This window comes from Pteropus alecto, unplaced genomic scaffold, assembly GCF_000325575.1.
Source record: "Pteropus alecto unplaced genomic scaffold, ASM32557v1 scaffold42, whole genome shotgun sequence".
Lineage (NCBI taxonomy): Eukaryota > Metazoa > Chordata > Mammalia > Chiroptera > Pteropodidae > Pteropus > Pteropus alecto.
The window spans coordinates 11,074,345-11,092,535 of NW_006434825.1; the positions used below are offsets into that span (position 1 = coordinate 11,074,345).

Below are 18,191 nucleotides of genomic sequence, written 5' to 3' on the forward strand. Positions count from 1 at the left end.
CCCCGTCTCCAGTCGGGATTACCGAGTGCCGGCTCCCGAGCCACGCACGGCCCGGCCGGGCGGGAGGCCTGAGGGAGGCCCGATCGCGCTGCCCGCTCGCTCAGGCCCGGCCCGGACGCGGAGGTTGTCCGCTAGCCCGCCCGCCCAACTCGGTGAGGCCCGGCTCACCTCAGCTGCCGGTCGTATTTCTGCTCCTTGAGCAGCTTCCCGGGTTGCGCCATTGCCCCTGCAGACCACCACCACCACCACCACCACCACCACCACCTCCACGAACGCGCAGGCGCACTAAGTGCCCCTCGCCGCGGCTGCCTCCTACTCGCTGCCTACAGGGGGCGCCGCCACTGCACTGCGCACGCGTGGCCGGTACACCCGGCTGTTTGCGGCCACAGCGAGGATCACCAGGACTGAGATTGGTGATCCAGCCTTCCCCCGATGCGCCAGCCCCGCTAGTCAGCCAGTGGGTGACTTTGTATGTGCGGTAATTGTGCGGGACTCGGGCTTTGGAAAAAGGCTAATTTGGATTTTAACTTACTAGTTGGAAGATCCACTCCTTACCTCTCAAATCCTCTGCCTATTCATCTGTGCAATGGGGATAAATGGATTTCTGTCACAGGGTTCTATTAGCATTAAATGAGATTTCGAATACACCGAGCCAGACTCAGAGAAAAAGTCCTTTCTGAACAATAACTTTCATTATTATGATCATTATTATTCATCCGTTTCATCCATCCTCATGCAACGAGCCCACACTGAGGGCCTATTTCGAACCACAAAGCTAGCTTCTCCCGGCTGCAGGGGCAGTCACCTTGGAGAGTTCACAGTCCTGAGAGGGGAGAGGAACAGTAAACAAGTTCTTACTAGACAATGTGTCCCTCCTATAGATAGAAGCTGGGGAGCTGAGAGGAGCACAGAAGAACCCCACTCACTGCCCCTCTCCAGGAATGTTTCATGTGGTGTGGGCAAGGAAGAACAGCAGAAGGAACAGCAGGTGTCATCTCTAGGAGGCAGAGGAGAAATGGCAGGCTGTGACTGCTAAAGGAAGTTTGGTGTGGTAAAGAGTTACATGAAGAAGGGTAGTGGGTGGTCAGGAGAGGTTTGAGTCAGCAGGGGCCAAATTATGAGGACCATGAACATAAAAGCAAGGAGGAATTTAAAGCCCTCTGCTTTCTTAAAAAGGACTACTTTCAGAAAGAGGATGGCTGCCCTGTGGGGATGGGTTATAAGGAAAGGATTTATCCCTGAGGAAAGGGAAGAGAGAAGAGGCTTGTGGGTGCTGTCTTCGGGATCAAGGTCAGGGCACACCCTCTCATGATTTCCCTGGCCCCCTAACCACACCCATGGAACACAACTGATGGGAAATAGAGGCATAAGGCTCTCCCAGCTCATCATGTGCTTATGCAGTCACATTTCCTTCTCCAGTTGGACAGGTAAAATATAAGGGATAATAAAATATGCCTAGGGAATATGGGAAGGTCAAAAGGCAACAGGTGAGAGTTCACTGCTTAGCCTCTCATGCTGAGTACAGTCATGGTCTGCACAAAAGTCATGGTCTGCCCCAAATTTGGTCAAGGGGAGTCGTACTGCCTATGAAAATATGTATGCTTTTGAAAAGTTTTGCCCTGTTGGTGTCTGTATGATTCTGCCCATTGGTGCAGGATTGGACATCTGTTATCTCAGCCAATGTTCACAGGGATCCCCACGAGGTGGGCAGGGCAGGGATGATTCCCTTATCACCTGGTAGAGTGAAGACACCGTACCTTCTAGAGGGGAAGTGAGATCAGGTCAAAGTCGCTGGATGAATGAGGTGTGGCTGTGCAAGCTGCTCCTCCTTCTTCCTCAGCCCTTCATCATAGTCCTCATATCCCCATGCTCCCCCTCCTCCAGAAACAGCAAAATCCAGGATGCCAATGAAACCAAAGAGTAAATTGATTTCACTCCAGAGCAGTGAAATCAATTCAGCTTTAAAGACAACACATAATTGAGACAGGAGGCACCTGAATGAGGGCACAGGCTTTCCCAAATTGACCTGAGTGGGCTACTGGGTCAACCGGGACTTCACCGGAGACTGGCAGACTCTATCCTTTCATCTCACCTGTCTAAGTTCCCAGAACTCCAATGCCTAGAGAAAATTGCTGCAGATAGGCTCTAGGAAGGAAAGAATTGGATCAATTTTTATTTGGTTATTAAAGAGGTAAAGCAGTTGACTCTTAAAAGACCCTTGAAAGCAGTTGACCATTGAAAGCAAGAGTAGAGGTGCCAACCACCCAAGCAGTTAAAAATTCACATATAACTTTTGACTCCCCCTAAACTTACTACGAATAGCCTATGTTGACCAGAAGCCTTACTGATGTAAATAGTTGATTAACACATATTTTGTATGTCATATGTATTATATACTGTATTCTTATAATAAAGTGAGCTAGAGAAAAGAAAATGTTACTAAGAATCATAAGAGAAAATACATTTACAGTATGTTTGTATTTATTGAAAAAAATCTGCATATAACTGGACCTGTGCAATAATTCTTTTGAAAGGAGTAGGCAGTAAAGAGTGTCCTTCCCATCCCCATTCTACACCCTTCCCCACCCTTCTGGTCTCCCAGTCTCCTCCTTGAAGGCAAATATTCTCTCTGGCTTCTCTTAACTCTTTCCAAAGTCTTGCATACATAGATAGGCAAAGCAGACGTACACAAATGACAAATTTAAAATTCACTTCCTCCCCCTGCCCCTTGCAATTTTAGACTAGTTGAATAAGGGACTCAACATCTCTGGGGTTTCATCCTTGCTTTATTACTCACTGTATAACGTAACTCAACTTCTCTGAGCCTTGCTTTTCTCATCTGTAAAATAGGGTGAAAGTCTCCACAGGGCTGCTGTGCAGATGAAACTGGGTACAAAACTGTATGAATAATTTCAATTCTATTTTTTAATACTATAAAGGACGGAGGCTGCAGGCCTCACTTGGAAGCAAGCCTTCATCTTGTTGGCCTGAAGATGACGTTTCTGGATTGGAGATCTGGGGCTTTGACAATGTTGCATTCTCTGTCATGCTGATCTTGTCTCCTGTCCCTGTCCAAGGGTCAAATTTATCTTAAGGGCCCCTTCCATCTCCTTAGTTAGAGATGGGCATCTAGGTAGGACTGAGAAATAACTAACTGACCTTGAAAGTTGTCAATCAATTTCCACGACTCTTCCTTGGGAACTAGGGCTCAGGGCCTAGGAAAGGGAAACTGAGACAACCACAGAGTTGTAGGGGAGCTGGGCAGGCAGGATGGCAGAATTCTTCACAAGGTCAGCCAAGAGCAGGGCCTAAAATAGTCTCCTTTGATCAAAGTCAGACTGGCAGACATTTTACAAAAGGTCCTTTAACTCCTGTTGGGTACAGGTCCCTGGGTAGGATCATTTGTCTGTCCTTCCATCCACTCATCTGTTTGTCTTGCCAAAACTGTCTGCAAGGGCCTAGCTAGAGATATGTCTTAGCTTTGGCACAAGGCCACATCCTAAGATGAATCAGATTGGGCCTGCTGGAGCCAGTGGGTGGAAGACAAAGGATGTACCAGGTGGAGGGCACAGCAAGGACCAGGGCTGGAGGGTGGGAAAATGTTGGGCCAAGGCAGGCACTGAGGTTGAGTGCAGGGTGGGAGGCCTGAGCTCCCAGTAGGTATGCAGAAGGTCATGGGGAGGCAGAAAGGGACAAACAGTGGGCTGCACAGGGACAGGCAAAGAGTTCTGGACAAAAGGAGGAAACAGGGGAGAGAATGAGAGGGTGGGAGGCGGGGCCTCAGACTTGATTCCAGGGGGAAGCCGTTTGGTGTTTGTGGGTCTGTCTGTCTTCATGCCCACTGGTTAGTGCTAAAACTCTCCACTTCCCTCTTAAGGTTCATCCTGGGCCAGGGGTTTGGACTGCTAATCCTGCCCTCCCCCTCCCCCTCCCCCAGGGTTCCCAGACCCCTACAGCCACAGGAGCCCCTTGCTCCTAGCAAAAAGGGGAAGTGGTAAAGAGCACAGTGTCTGGAGTGGGACAAACTGGGAGTGAATCCCTCACTAGCTGGCTAGATCACCTAGGGCAAGTCACTTCACCTCCCTAGGCCTCAATGCCCTATTCCCTGTAAAGGGCTACCGGAAGTACCACTCCACTCTAGGCCGTAGGAAAGCTGTGAGGATTCGATGACAAATCTTGGCCCAGCACCTGCCAGTGTCTGGCAAACAGGAAAGCTCCAGTTCTGAACACTTGATGGTCAGTGAAATTTGTAGTTTAAAGGAGACTCTCCAATACCAGAAGACTCAGGGCCCAGAGCCTAGATCCCCAGTGGTGGGATTTACTGCTCAGGGACAAGCCTGAGGAGGGGAGGGAATGTGGAGAAATCGGGGCAGCCCTCAGCATGAGTTGCTTCTCATGTCCCAGAGCCTGCACACGTGCTGGAGAAAAGAAGGGAGAGTCATCTGGCCAGGGCAGGAGTGGGGTGCGGGGAGAAGTTTACATCCCCCTTACCCCCGCATCTCCACTCAAGGCTCAACTGGCCTGCAGACCCGGCCGGGGCAGGACCGGCCTCTGTCGCCCTGCGTGGGGGGAGTTTGGGGGGGGCGGGTCTCCTGGGAACTGCTCCTCCCGCCCGCAGCTTTAAGAGGCTGCTTCGCCGCAGCTAGTGGGGCCGGAGCCGCAGCCCGAGCGAGCGAAACTGAGCCCAGCCAGCAGGTGCCCTGCTGCGGGAACGGCAGCGGCATGACCGGCCACCACGGCTGGGGCTACGGCCAAAACGACGGTAGGCGCAGACCCCGGCCGGCCGCAATGCGCTGGCACTCACCCCCGACCCTAGCGTCCGGCCAGGTCTCCCGGACTCGCAAGTCACCCACCTCCAGGCCAGAACCGGACCCCCTCCCCCTCCCCCCCTTCTCGTCCAGCCCACATAACCGGAACACCTGCACGGCCGGAGCCCTGGCTCCTCTGCGCCTGGCGCAAAGTCCTCGCTGCGCCCCAGCAGGCACAGCCACCAGCTGCAGTGTGCCGCCTCCTACGCGCAGCCCCTGAAGGCTGCTCTCGCTCGGACCTGGGCCCGGACATTCACTCACTCACCCCTGGCGGGCGCGGGGGATGCAGGGGGCCCAGGGCAGCGGGGGCGGTCGGGGAGGAGCGCTGTGCGCGGGTGCCAGTGCCGGGAGCGCGCACCGCGTGTGTGCGGGGACCTGCCGGGAGCCGGGCTCAGCGTGTGCAAGGGCGCGGGTCCCTGGCAGAGAGTTTCCCCGCGGGGTGTCCGAGTTTACCTGTCGACAGGTACGTAAGGGAAGGGGACGTTTGGGGGTGCAGGTATGTGTCAGGTTGTCTGAACACATCCCGGTGCGAAGCATGGGAGTCAGTGGCCCATACCAGCCTCCTGGCCTGACCTGGAAAAAAGCTCTTCGTTTCTGCCTCAGTTTCCTTAGGATGCAGAAGGAGGGAGAAAAGGTAGAAAGTGAGAACCAGACAGCTTGAGTGTGGGTCTGGGGCAAGTCAGTTCTCTTTTGGGTTGTTTCTTACAACCCAGGCTGGGGGTGGGAGGTGGGGTGGGGGTAAATGTTTCCCCCTTTCCCTGAGATGAGTAATGAGGACCCAAGATCCTGGTTGCCAGGAGGAGACCCAGGCAGGTCAGGTGGAGATGGCTGAAAGGGGAGGCAGTCACTCTGTGAAGTGGGTGAGGGTCCTGGGCTACAGTCTGGGGTTCAGGAGATTGCAACCCACCAGAGGGAGTTAGAAAGGTGCTGTGGTGTATCTGGCCCCCTCTGGAACCCCAAGGACACAGGAGCATCTTTTGGAAGGGAGAACCCCAGATCTGGTCATGCAAAAGCTGGAAAGAGACATTCAGAAAAAGGCAACGGAGATCAGCAGAGATGGAGAGAGAGGCAGAGAAGGGGCAAGTTGACAAAACCTATAGATCATCTTCCCCTCAGAACCTGCTCCAAGCCAGCTTCTGGATGCTTCCTCCAGAGTCAAAGTCCCCTAACTCCCACCTTCTTGCTAGTCCTGCCCACCAGCTCTGAGCACCCAGTATCCTATATGACCTGCTCTTAGGCCAGCCACTCTCAGACCACTGTCCCTCACCCAGCCAGACCCAGGTCTTCCAGTCTAGGGGCACTGAGGGAAGGAAGGACAGAAGATAGAGGTGCTGGCATGCAGCATGCTCATAGGACTTCAAAAATAACCCAGTGAGTCTGGGCCACGATTCTGAGTCATCCACTGGGGACACAGCTCTGTCAGCACCTGCTGCTATTTTCTCAGGAAAACTTAAGAAGGCAAAAAAAAAAAAAAAAAAAAAAACAGGGAGAAGCACCAGCCGGCAATAGCTCTAAAAATAGGCTGCATCTCAGGATGTTCCTTAGGGAGATGCTGAGCTGCAGATGGAGCCTCTAGGAGGCAGGTGGTGGGCACCCGTGGGTGTGCACACAGGTGTGTATGTGTGTCTGTGTGTGTATGCGGGTGTGTGTTTTCTTGTAGTCTCTTAGTGTAGACCTGGGCGAGCAACAGTGGGTATTTGTGTGTGAGAGTGCATATAAGTGTGTCAGATGTAGTTGGCAGGGTGTGTGTGTGTGTGTTTGTATACATATGTGTTGTTGGGCCTAGCCGTTTTGGGCCCGGTGAGCCCAGGTCACTGTGCACATGTGTGCACACATGAAAATCTCGATGGATCTGTAGGCACATGCCTAGGGAGGGCAGCTGGGGGCAGTGCATGCATGTGCTGTGTTTATACCGGCGCCCAAGTGTATGTGTGTTTGCATGTTTGGGTGGCCCTCAGTTCCTTCATCTGTGAAATGGGGATCATGCTGGTTTCTACTTCACAAGGTGGTTGTGAGGAACAAGTGTATGTCACAGAGCCAAAGCCAGGATAATGGGAGCTTTTGTTATTATTATCACAAACAACAATACAAACATGTCCAAGGTGCGAGAAGGGCCTGGTAGGGTCAGGTCAGGGACTTCAGATGCCTGGGGTCCTCTCTGAGCATGTATTAGATATTGAGGAGGATTTACGACCCAAAACTGCCCCTGAGCCTGTGGCTGTATTATGTTCCCCTCTACATGTCACCTCTTTGGGCCTCCTATCAGCTCTGGGTGGTGAGTTTTAGCAAGGCCATTTTGGAGACAAGGAAAGAGAAGCTGAAATGGAGGGGAAGTGGCAGAGCTGGCATTGGAGCTCCAGACTGCGCATCTCCCAAAGCAGCGGCTAAAGTCCGAAAGGACCAGGGCAATCATTCCCCGCTGGTGCCTTCAGCCTGTCTCCCAGAGATCTAGGCTGGCCTGAGTCTTTGCCCTCTCCCCCCAACCCCCACAGGCCCCTCACAGTGGCACAAGCTGTATCCCATTGCCCAGGGAGACCGCCAATCGCCAATCAATATTGTATCCAGCCAGGCTGTGTACTCACCCAGCCTGAAGCCACTGGAGCTTTCCTATGAGGCCTGCACGTCCCTCAGCATTGCCAACAATGGCCACTCTGTTCAGGTGGAGTTCAATGACAGTGATGATCGAACTGGTAAGTGACCCTTAACAGATCCTGGCATCCGTCCACCTGGGGGCCTAACCCTGTTTTGGACAGGCTCAGGAGGGGCAGGATGCTGTGGTGGGGAAGGAAGGCTCCATCTCTCAGCAGATATAAAGCTGGGGGCTGAGCCTCAGTCTCCTTAGGCATAAAATAGGAGCAATAGGAACTTATTTTGCTCCCTAAGATCATAGAGAGGAAAAAATGAAAAATTGAGGTGATGTTTATACAGCAAGATACTCAGAAGCTCAAGAAATGCTACTTCCCTTTCTTTTCTTCCACTTAGTACATTAGGTTGGGTTTGTTTTCACTCCCTGCCCCATCACTGACCTGCTGTGTGGCCTAAGGCCAAACCCTTTTCTCTTTGTGATTTGGCCAAGCCCAGCAGAGAGGGAAGTAAGCTAAAATGTTCTGTGTGCCAGGCCCCTTGCTAAGGTCACAAGCAGCTCTTTTATTCTTCTCAAGAACTCACCTCTAAGATGGGCAAGAAAGACTCAATAAGCTAGGGAGGGCCCAAACCAGCCCAGTCTAACTCTAAAAGTCTTCTCACCACCCCAGATAGAACCTCAAGATCCCAACTGTCTTGGGCCAGAAAGAGGCCAGCAGAAACTTGCAAAAGGCCTCTTTCCAAGGCCTCTTTGTCCTGAGATTAAAGTCCATGTTCTTTTATGATAAATTCCTAGACAGAGGCCTCAGGAGTGCTCTTCAGTGAAGGGATTATGTGCTTACGATCAGGCCTATGAAGGGTGGAGTGGGGCAAGGAGGAAACATGCTAGAGTTTCTTACATAGGAAGTGACTAGAACTCTGCCCCTCTCATACACACATAATAAAAGCACTGAAGGGAACTTAAGTTTCAAATAGAAAATCAAAGGGCAGAGAAGAGGAGGGAAGCCATATAGGAGTTATCTTAGTTGCTTAGCCCCGAGTTCTCTGGTAGGCTAGGAAAAAAGAGAGAGATGATCAGTTATAGTTCTTGTTGCAGAAAGGAAGAAATCTAGCAGAACCTCAGAAGAGAGACACAGCATTTCCTGGTACTGAATTCTAAGAAAAGCTTCTTACCCAGAACTTTGGGGAGGGACATGGGGTTCTTGACGACCCCAGATGAGAATTTATGAAGGAAAATTTTTCATATACCTGTACCTTCTAAACAGCCTTCAGAGGCCACTGAGGGTTCAATTCAGACATCAGTAGCTCAGTGAAGGCCACTGTTGGTGGGGGAGGGGCCAATGGGGCATGGCTCTGGACCACTGACCCAGGGACCCACTTTCACTTCTGGCTGGGATTTCTTCTCCTACCAGAATGCCCAGTCCTGAGGAGGCAGGGAGCCAAAGGAAAGAAATTTGGCTCAGGAGTGAGACAGTTGGGGTTCTGCCACTTACCAGCTGGGTGACCTTGGGCAGGATACCTACCTTTCTGAGCCTCAGCCCCACATATCTGTCCAACAGGGGTAAAAGTGTGTCCTTCTCAAGGTCTCTGTGTGCTTTGACACCTATTAACTACCAAATGCATAGTAAATGCACAGTGAATGACAATGCATTCTATGGCCAGGATGAAGGGAGGAGGCTAACGGAGCCCAGCTCTAGGGATTAGGGAGGGAGTTCACCCTCTGAGAGAGCACACTCTGGGTCCCAGGTGGGGTATGCTCAGAGGGGTGGGCCCTCACAGGCCATACCAGGGGTCTCATCCTGCAGGCCCTGCTTCTCAGATAAGTGAGGGCAGCAAGGAGGGGCCTCTGGATTGTCCTGTCATCTTCTTCAAGGGGCCCACAGCGGGCAAGGCCCTGCCCTGGTGACTCATTCTGAAGGGGCCTAGTGGAACTCTGAGCCTAGGGCCGTCACTTGATCCAGGGGCTCACATTCAGGCCTAGCTGGGGCTCCCTCCACTGCCAGATCTCTTTCAGCTAGAAATTCAATCAGTCCCAGGAGGCCTTGTGCATGACCCCAGCTCACCAGATATCAGAGCGAGAAAGTCACAAAACCAGCACAAATGGGGCCTATCAAAGAGGCCATGGGGGAGGGTCATTGGAAGTATCTAGGCTTGGCCACCAAAGTAGGGACCCTCAGGAGCCCCTCTGGACAATACCAGGTCCTGAGGTGGCAGCAAGGCCTGATGACTAGGGACTTGGGCTCTGGACTTTCAAAAGAAATGAAAGCTTATTATCCTATCAATGCCTTGGTGTGTGACCTTGAGCAAATGTCTTGCCCTCTCAGGTGCCTCTGTTTCCTCCTTTATAAAATGAAGGTAATAATGGGTTCTGTTCCTCGTGGGCCACTATGAGGACTAAACAAAGTAATCCTTCTTACCCAACCCTAGGTCAGGGCTTCAGACATAGGAGGACTGTTCTTAGTGATATTGGGGTCCTGAGAGGCAACATCCCAGCTTCCACATGCAATTGAGAGAATGCAGAGAGGTGCTCCATTGGTACCAGACTCTTCTGCCACCTACAGGCTGCCAGGATTTCTGCCCTGGCCCAGCTAAGAGCCTAGGGAACTGAGTGGGGACTGACCCAAGACCAAATAGCCCAACCAATTTTCCAAATGAAAAATGCATCTCCCCACGAGGCGCTGCCCTGATCCTGGCACTACTGCCTGCTGGGAGTTGGGCTCTCTCACACCAATTGCTACACGCCTCGCTTCTACCCGCAGTGGTGACAGGGGGCCCCCTGGATGGGCCCTACCGGCTCAAGCAGTTCCATTTCCACTGGGGCAAGAAGCACAATGTGGGCTCAGAGCACACCGTGGATGGCAAGTCATTCCCTAGCGAGGTAAGGGCCTCCCTCAGCCTGAATTCTTTTACTGCTTCGGGGAGGAGTAGGGGATTGGATAGGCAGGGGCTTGGCGGGTACCTGGTATGGGGCTTTGGAGAGAGTGAGGAGGAGCATCTGGGGGCCTTTGGGAGAGACGCCCTCCACCCACCACCAGCACAGGATCTTCCACCTGAACTCTGCCCATTGCTGTCCTGCTCTGTGTGTCCAGAAGGAATTTTCTGAAAAGCAAATCCAGTCCCACCAGATCCTTACTAACAGTTCTTCAAGGATAGAGCTTAGCATTCAAGGCCCTGTGTGAACTGGCCTTGCTAGGCCTTATCTTCCCCTGATCTGTACGCTGACCTGCAGGTGGTGAATCTCCTGCCCACATCTGGCTGTTTCATACCTCCAGGATTTTTCCCATGCTGTTTTGTCTGCCTGGAATATCTTTCTCCTAGGGTTCCATCTGATAACCCCCTAATTATTCTTTGGATTCAGCAGCAGGTGCTGCCTCCCAGGGAGTGTCGCACTGGATGGCTATTATCTTTTTCACAGATAGTTCATGGAGGGCGAGCCTGAGCCAGATTCCTCTTTGGTCCCTTGAGGCTCAGGAAAGGGTTAGACCCAGAGCAGGGTGGATGCTATCTGTGCTCTTTGGGGGTTCCCCAGGGCCACATTGGACCCTAGGCCTGGGAGGTGTGTGACAGCCTGCCCCTCCTGTAGAAGGGCCAATAACCTGGTGAGAGTGAGGGAAGTCTGACTCTAAATTCCCATGGCCCCTGGGAAGCGCTAAACACTGGCCTGGCCTCTTGTTACTCTTGTAGCTGCACCTTGTTCACTGGAATGCCAAGAAGTACAGCACCTTCGGAGAGGCAGCCTCAGCTCCCGATGGCCTGGCTGTGGTTGGTGTCTTCTTGGAGGTGAGGGGTGGTTACCCAGGGCCAGGAGGGGCATGGGAGGTCAGGTACTGCCCATAGTTCCAGAACACAGTGATATTGGGCTCACACTACCCTCTCCCTGACAGACAGGGGATGAGCACCCCAGCATGAACCGTCTGACTGACGCACTCTACATGGTTCGATTTAAGGTGAGACCAGGAGTCCATGCCTCTGACCAGAGCAGCCTGGTGGAAAGGGAGAAAGGGTCTAGATCACAGAGTGGACCCATCTACTCCTCCATTCTGGCAGCAAACCCTCGCTGAGATGAAGGGTGCAGGTCAGCACCTGCAGTATCTTGCACCTGACTCCTCTTCTCCAGGGTCAGTGGCCCCATGGAGTGCCCAGCATGCAGCCGGGTGGGTATAGGATTGATAAGATGCTTGTCACATCCCTTAATGGTTGTGACAAGCATCTTATAGCATGTACTAGGAGATACTTATAGCATGTACTAGGAGATACTTTTTTATAAGATGCACAGTACTCTACCATATAGGTATACCAAAATTTATTGTATCACTGATTACGTTTATACTGTTAGTAATTTTTGACATTTAAAAAAATGCCACAGTGAATACCCTTGTTTTTATATCAGTGTGCTTGTGCACAAGTATCTATGTAATCCAACAGGTAGTGCCACTAAGGGCCGCTGAAGGCAAAGGAGAGGACATGATGGCTAAAGAGTTCCTGGAGCCCTAGCTTTTACATACAAGCACATGGGTGGGCTGGGCCTGGCCCCTGCTGATTCGATTTAAGGTGAGACCAGGAGTCCATGCCTCTGACCAGAGCAGCCTGGTGGAAAGGGAGAAAGGGTCTAGATCACAGAGTGGACCCATCTACTCCTCCATTCTGGCAGCAAACCCTCGCTGAGATGAAGGGTGCAGGTCAGCACCTGCAGTATCTTGCACCTGACTCCTCTTCTCCAGGGTCAGTGGCCCCATGGAGTGCCCAGCATGCAGCCGGGTGGGTATAGGATTGATAAGATGCTTGTCACATCCCTTAATGGTTGTGACAAGCATCTTATAGCATGTACTAGGAGATACTTATAGCATGTACTAGGAGATACTTTTTTATAAGATGCACAGTACTCTACCATATAGGTATACCAAAATTTATTGTATCACTGATTACATTTATACTGTTAGTAATTTTTGACATTTAAAAAAATGCCACAATGAATACCCTTGTTTTTATATCAGTGTGCTTGTGCACAAGTATCTATGTAATCCAACAGGTAGTGCCACTAAGGGCCGCTGAAGGCAAAGGAGAGGACATGATGGCTAAAGAGTTCCTGGAGCCCTAGCTTTTACATACAAGCAAATGGGTGGGCAGGGCCTGGCCCCTGCTGGGAGATGGCATCTGGAATCACAGACATTTACCCACAATTTGCATTAATGAGCTGAGGAGAAACCTAGATCCTGCTGACAGAAATGAGTGGGGAGGCTGCTGGTGTGGTCCTGGTGGGAGGTCTATGCTTAATCCTGGGTTCCCCTACCCTGCCCCAGGATACTAAGGCCCAGTTCAACTGCTTCAACCCCAAGTGCCTCCTGCCTGCAAGCCGGCACTTCTGGACCTACCCAGGCTCTCTAACGACGCCCCCACTGAGCGAGAGTGTCACCTGGATCATCCTTCGGGAGCCCATCAGCATCTCTGAAAGGCAGGTGAGTCCTCCAGGTAGACCACCAGGTCGAGGGATGCTGCACTCAGCGCTCACCCCGGGCAGTATGATTCTCCCAATCAGCAACCCACAGTCTGTGGTCCCATCTTTTGCTAATAAATATTTAGATAGTTAGATGGGAGTTAGCTTGACTGATAGTGATTAGGACCTAGACACAGTCTGGGAGGGGAGATCCCTGGATCCTGGGATCGTACCCACTGTGTTAGAATCTTAATGCTGCATTTGCTGATAAGTCTTAGCTAGATGGGATAGGAACTGGAACTGGGTAGAGCAGGGTCCAGGTTCAGAGGCCCATTAGTGAGAAGGTAACTGAAGTTGGGGTGCCAAAGACAGAATGAGTGGTGAGGATTGGGGACAAGCCCTAGGGAAAAGAGGAGAGAGGGACAGAGCTGGCTGAGCAGGGTATGCCAGATGATGTGTCTGGGATCAGAGAGGACCACAGCACCCCATTCTGCCCTGAGCATCAGTTCTGCCTCCTCAAGATGGAGAAATTCCGGAGCCTACTTATTACCTCAGAGGACGATGAGAGGATCCACATGGTGAACAACTTCCGGCCACCACAGCCACTGAAGGGACGTGTGGTCAAGGCCTCCTTCCGGGCCTGAGCTGTTCACCTGCCCAGCCGGCCACTAGGGCACCAGCTTCCCAAGGGCTTCCATGTCAGCAGACACCAAACCATATGAGGCTCCCTGCCTAGGGGTGTTGTGGAGCACCCCTCCCCTTCAGCTGGCTTGCTCCTCAGCTACCCTGGCGGCTTCTTGATGGGATCCTGAGTTGGGAGACACCCTTCAGGTGCCTTGGGGCCTGGAAGGACAGCAGCTGAGCATGGTCCAAGCCTGGGGCTGTCTCTGCTCTCGAGACCCAAAGGCCCCTGGGAACCTCCTCTTGTCTCTCCCACTGGTAGTGGCAGCAGCCCCACCCTGAGCTCACACTGTGATGGACAAGACTGAGCAATCTGGGGCAGGCAGCTGGCATTTCCAGAAAGACTCAAGCAATAATTAGAGGTGGGCAGAGCTACCCTCTTGATGTTACCTCTTCTGCAGACCTCCGCCATGCACGAACCTCACTGCCAGGCCATTAAAATCAGCACCCAGCCTGCTGGAGGTGACATGACCGTCTCCCTCCAGCCACCTGCTGCCATGGGCAAACACTGGCTACAGCTTATGTAGTATCTCCCCTTCTCTTCACCCAGCCACTAAAGCCACCTACATGACAATCCATCCATGCAATGATTAATAAATTCATTCATTCATGCGACAAATACCCATTGAGTGCCTGTGCTATGTCAAGTTCTGTTCTAGGCATTGGGGAGGGGGGTGAGTCAAGCATAGTATGTTGGGAGGGATATGGATACTGAGCAGGTAAGGGTTATATAGAGGGCATAGCAGGGGCTGTGGGGACAGAGAAAAGGGGAAGCCCACGTCGTCTGGTGAAGAAATTAAATTCCATTCAGTATTTCAAGGCAGAGAGAAGGGGATAATATGTTTGAAGCTGAGGGAAGGGCAGGTGTGCAAGCTCAGAGCTGAGAAAGAGCCCAGAGTATTTGTGGAGCTGAAAAGCACCAGTGGGACTGGGGGAGGGCCTGGGACTCTCTCCCAAGGCTAATGGGGAGTCATAAAGGATCTGGGGTAGAGGGGGCCACGGCCTGTCGTTCAAAGGGGGTAGATCCCTGTGGAGCGTAGCTGGGCAGGCAGGAGTGGCAGCAGGAAGGAAGTGGTGGCCAAGGGCTAGAAGAAGGGACAGCGTGGTGGAGATGGGGGAGTAGAGGGCTAGAAGAGAGAGATTCAGGAGGTAAAGCCCAAAAGACAGCATTTGGCTATCTGTGAGGGAGAGGAGAGTGTGGGATATGTCCCTGGGTGGAGAGTGAGGCCTCCACATGGACTGGGGCGGAGCTCACTAGGGTGGACACACAGCATTTTTGGGCCCCTGGAGGGAAGAATAAGGAAGGAGTGGGATGTTTGGGTCTCAGCTGAGGAGGGAGGTGGTGGGTGGGGGCTACTTTGGAGCATCTTAACCAAAGGCGGTGGGTAAGAGAGGGGACCCAGGATGGCTGGAAGACAGCTTTGTTCCTGCAGGCACTCCTGGTCTGATCTAGAGGCCCTTTTCTCTCTCCATAATTCAGGAGACTGTGAGAAGGGTGGTGTCTGGAAGACAGTGTTTGTCCAGCTGGGGATAGGTGGCAGCAGGGAAGTAATGCTGGTCATGCTGCCTCTGAAGGCAGGCAAAGGGCCTGGGGCAGATATCTGGCTCTCTCGCCTTGATCCAAGAACTGTCATTACCCCCCTTTTACAGATGAGGATGATGAGGCTGGGGGAGGGTAAGTAGGCAAGTAGGAGAGCAAGATTTGAACCTGGGTCTATTTGATAAATTCCCTTACTCTGTGCCAGAGCATGGTACGACAGAGGGACAGATGGGTATGGTAGTGGCCACATGGAGAAGGCACAACAGGTCTGATACTACTGATCGTGCCAGGGACCTTGCTAGCCTCAATCGAGGATGGTGGCATCACAGTCCTGACACCACAGAGGACTTGAGAGATGGGAGCTGGTTTTATAATAATCATCCCAAGGCTTCCAAGAATCCTCACTCTCTAAATCCTTCTCCTTAATTCATTTTTTCAATTTAAAACTATTTTAAAACCGAAAGTGGCCTCTTTATGTTATAATCACAACCCGAGTTTTGACCCTATTACATCCAAATGAGATGCCCAGCTGGTTCCCAAATGCCTCCAGCAAACCTGGCTCCAAGAGACCCAGGACTGGATCCTGAATCCTCAATTGAGGCAAGATTGCCTCCTGGAAGTGATGCTGGGCATTTGGGGCACCCAAGAAAAGATGGGCTCTGCTTGTTCCCACGATCCCTGAGAAGGCCTCTCTGGGGAGCCAGGGTGGCTGTCAAAGAGATCTGGGCTGGGGGCTCAGGCTAGTGGTCACAGCATGCCCAGTCTGTGGCCAGGGTAGGGGCACAGCCTTCCCTCAAAGCACCTCCTGGAGGAGCCAGGCCCTGAACTCTGAAGAGAGAGTCTCCCTTCTCCAGGGCTGGTCTCTGGAGATAGGGTGGCTGTGAAGACCCAGTGCCCCAGAGCTCTGCCTGCAGAAGACTTGCTCCCAACTCCACGGTTACCTCTACAGCTGCCACTGCTGCAGAGGCCCTGGGAAGGGGCTCCCCTTAGGGCAGGCCAGGGACACCGACTTCCCAAGGCACTCATCTGTGGGGAGAGTGGTCCGTGCCCTGAACAAGGGTTGGGAAGAGGGACAGAGACAGGTCCGGGGTTGAAGGTTACAAAGTAACTTAACAAAGTTGCTAGAAGAGTTGATGTCTGAAAGGGGGCCACGCTGATGTCCAAGCCAATAGGGCCTGTCAGCTGCAGCTGGACCGGCCTGGGGGTGGGGAAGGTGATCGGATAGTAGTGTCTGCCCAGCCTGGACATCCTGGGGAGTTCCCATGTCCATGGGTCACAGCATCAGCTCTGAGCCCACCCTCAAAGGCAGAATGTACTGTTGGTTCATCAAGATTCTGAGAAGAGTGGGTAATGTGACTTTTTGAGCATGGAAGGTTCTGGTATTTGTCCTGCAGCCAGAGGCAGGGCCTGGAAAATGTATTCCTTTTGGTATCTTCTCTGCTCACAAACTCTAGAGCAGATGCACCATCCTTCACACCTGGGCTTTGCACCACGTGTCACTCAAGGCCTCTGAAGCTTGTGTCCTTCTCTGTAAAATGGAAATGATGTCATGTGAACCACATATGTAATTAAAAATTTTCTAGCAGCTCTATTTTAAAAGATAAAAAGAAACAAGTATATTTAATTTGAATAATATATTTTATTTAACTCAATTATATCCAAAATATATTATTTTAACATTATCAATATAAAAAAATTTAGGAGATATTTTACATTTTTTTGGTTAAACTTTTGAAATCCAGTGTGTATTTTATACTTACAGCACACCTTGACTCAGACTAGCCACATTGCTAGTGCCCAAGAGTGCATGTGGCCAGTGGTTACCATAGTGGATAGAACAGCCTGAAATAAATGTTACTCTCTGCAGGGCCATCTGCTAGCAAGGAGTCCAAGCAGGCCCTCTGGCTGGGCCTGTAGCCAGGCAAGGTGGTGGCAGGAGTCAGATCTGCCAAGACTCTGTCCTCCATAAGGGCAGTCTCAGAACATATGATGCCAACTTGGCTCTCTCCATCCTCCTCCAAGAAACCTCCCTAACCCCAACCTCACTCCATCCTGGCTGACCCTGACCCCAGGCCACTCTGCAGGACTTTTGCTATTCCCCAGGAGAAGGCCAAGACCCTCAGCAAGAAACTGACCACAAGAGACTTTTAAGAATGTGGGAAGGTGATAGTATCCCCAAGAAGTGTCCTGGCTTGGTTGAAGAGACTTCATTAGTCCGAGAGGGCTTCCTGGAAGAGGGGCCCAGAGCAAAGTACAGTTGACTCTTGAATGACATGGGTTTGAACTGCTATAATACATGTAACATACAAAATATGTGTTAATCAACTATTTATGTCATTGGTAAGGCTTCCAGTCAACAGCAGGCCATTAGTAGTTAAGTTTTGGGGGAGTCAAAAGTTATATGTGGATTTTTGACCGCATGGAGGAATAGCGCCCCTAACCTCTGTGTTGTTCAAGGGTCAACTGTAGTTGGCATTCCAGCAGAGGCACAGGAGCCTCAGCAGCTCCTGTGAACATTTACCAGACACAGAGGAGAAAGGCCTGGCTCTCGCTCAGCATGTATCAACAAAGAGGGGTGTGTGGCTGGAAATATGGGTCTCCAAGGTCTAGAGGCCTCAAATGCCACGCAGAAGTTTACCTTTCCATCCAGGGGCCTGTCTCTCCAGTTACTCAGGCCTCCAGGCAACTGGGGAATGGGTTGTTGCTGTTGCTGCTCCTGAGTGTTCAAGAGTTGAATTTTGTGATAGTACAACTCTTTCAGCCAGAGGAAGCCATGGCAGAAATTAATAAGCTGCCCAGGGAATCCCAGAGTATCTAAGCTGAAAGAATTCCTGGTCTGACCCCACTCTCCAGATAGAAGAACTGAGATCCAAAGAAGGAACAAAGTCTGCTGAAGTGAGTTGGTGGGAGATTCAGGGTTTACGACTCTCGGTCCAGTGCTGTTCACTCATCAGGAGAACTTTACATGTCAAAAAGACCTTTACAGGGAATAATTCCCTACTTGCCTGTCATGGAGCCTGAAATCTTGTCATTTGAGCTTCAGTGCTCAGTTAAGACATGGTCTCCTGATGAAATGAAGTGCCCCTGGAGGGGCTTACAGTCAGTAACACCATATGGGGGTATGATTTTATCACCATCTTTTCAG

The 18,191-nt window shown here is 51.6% G+C and overlaps 2 protein-coding genes across 2 annotated transcripts in view; one reads left to right on the forward strand and one right to left on the reverse strand.

Annotated features, from left to right (window-relative positions):
- The window catches only part of NAE1 (NEDD8 activating enzyme E1 subunit 1), a 19,258-nt gene extending 18,989 nt beyond the window's left edge, over positions 1-269 (reverse strand). The window contains exon 1 of the mRNA XM_006909733.3: positions 169-269. Coding sequence (XP_006909795.1) covers positions 169-221 — 53 coding nt within the window. The 5' untranslated portion in view covers positions 222-269. The remainder of the gene's footprint in view (positions 1-168) is intronic.
- Positions 270-4,618: 4,349 nt separating this feature from the next.
- On the forward strand, positions 4,619-14,125 carry CA7 (carbonic anhydrase 7). Its single transcript, XM_006909734.1, has 7 exons — positions 4,619-4,762; positions 7,301-7,498; positions 10,151-10,269; positions 11,076-11,171; positions 11,276-11,338; positions 12,692-12,847; positions 13,347-14,125. The coding sequence occupies exons 1-7, from the start codon at positions 4,723-4,725 to the stop codon at positions 13,467-13,469; spliced, it is 795 nt and encodes a 264-aa protein (XP_006909796.1). The 5' UTR covers positions 4,619-4,722; the 3' UTR covers positions 13,470-14,125.
- Positions 14,126-18,191: the final 4,066 nt, after the last annotated feature.

What these genes read in the sequence shown, in the direction of transcription:
- CA7 (XM_006909734.1), top strand. Translation starts at nt 4,723, where the DNA reads ATGACCGGCCACCACGGCTGGGGCTACGGCCAAAACGACG. An exon ending in TCTACATGGTTCGATTTAAG is followed by an intron (nt 11,339 to 12,691) that starts GTGAGACCAGGA and finishes ACCCTGCCCCAG; the next exon opens with GATACTAAGGCCCAGTTCAA. An exon ending in TCAGCATCTCTGAAAGGCAG is followed by an intron (nt 12,848 to 13,346) that starts GTGAGTCCTCCA and finishes TGCCTCCTCAAG; the next exon opens with ATGGAGAAATTCCGGAGCCT.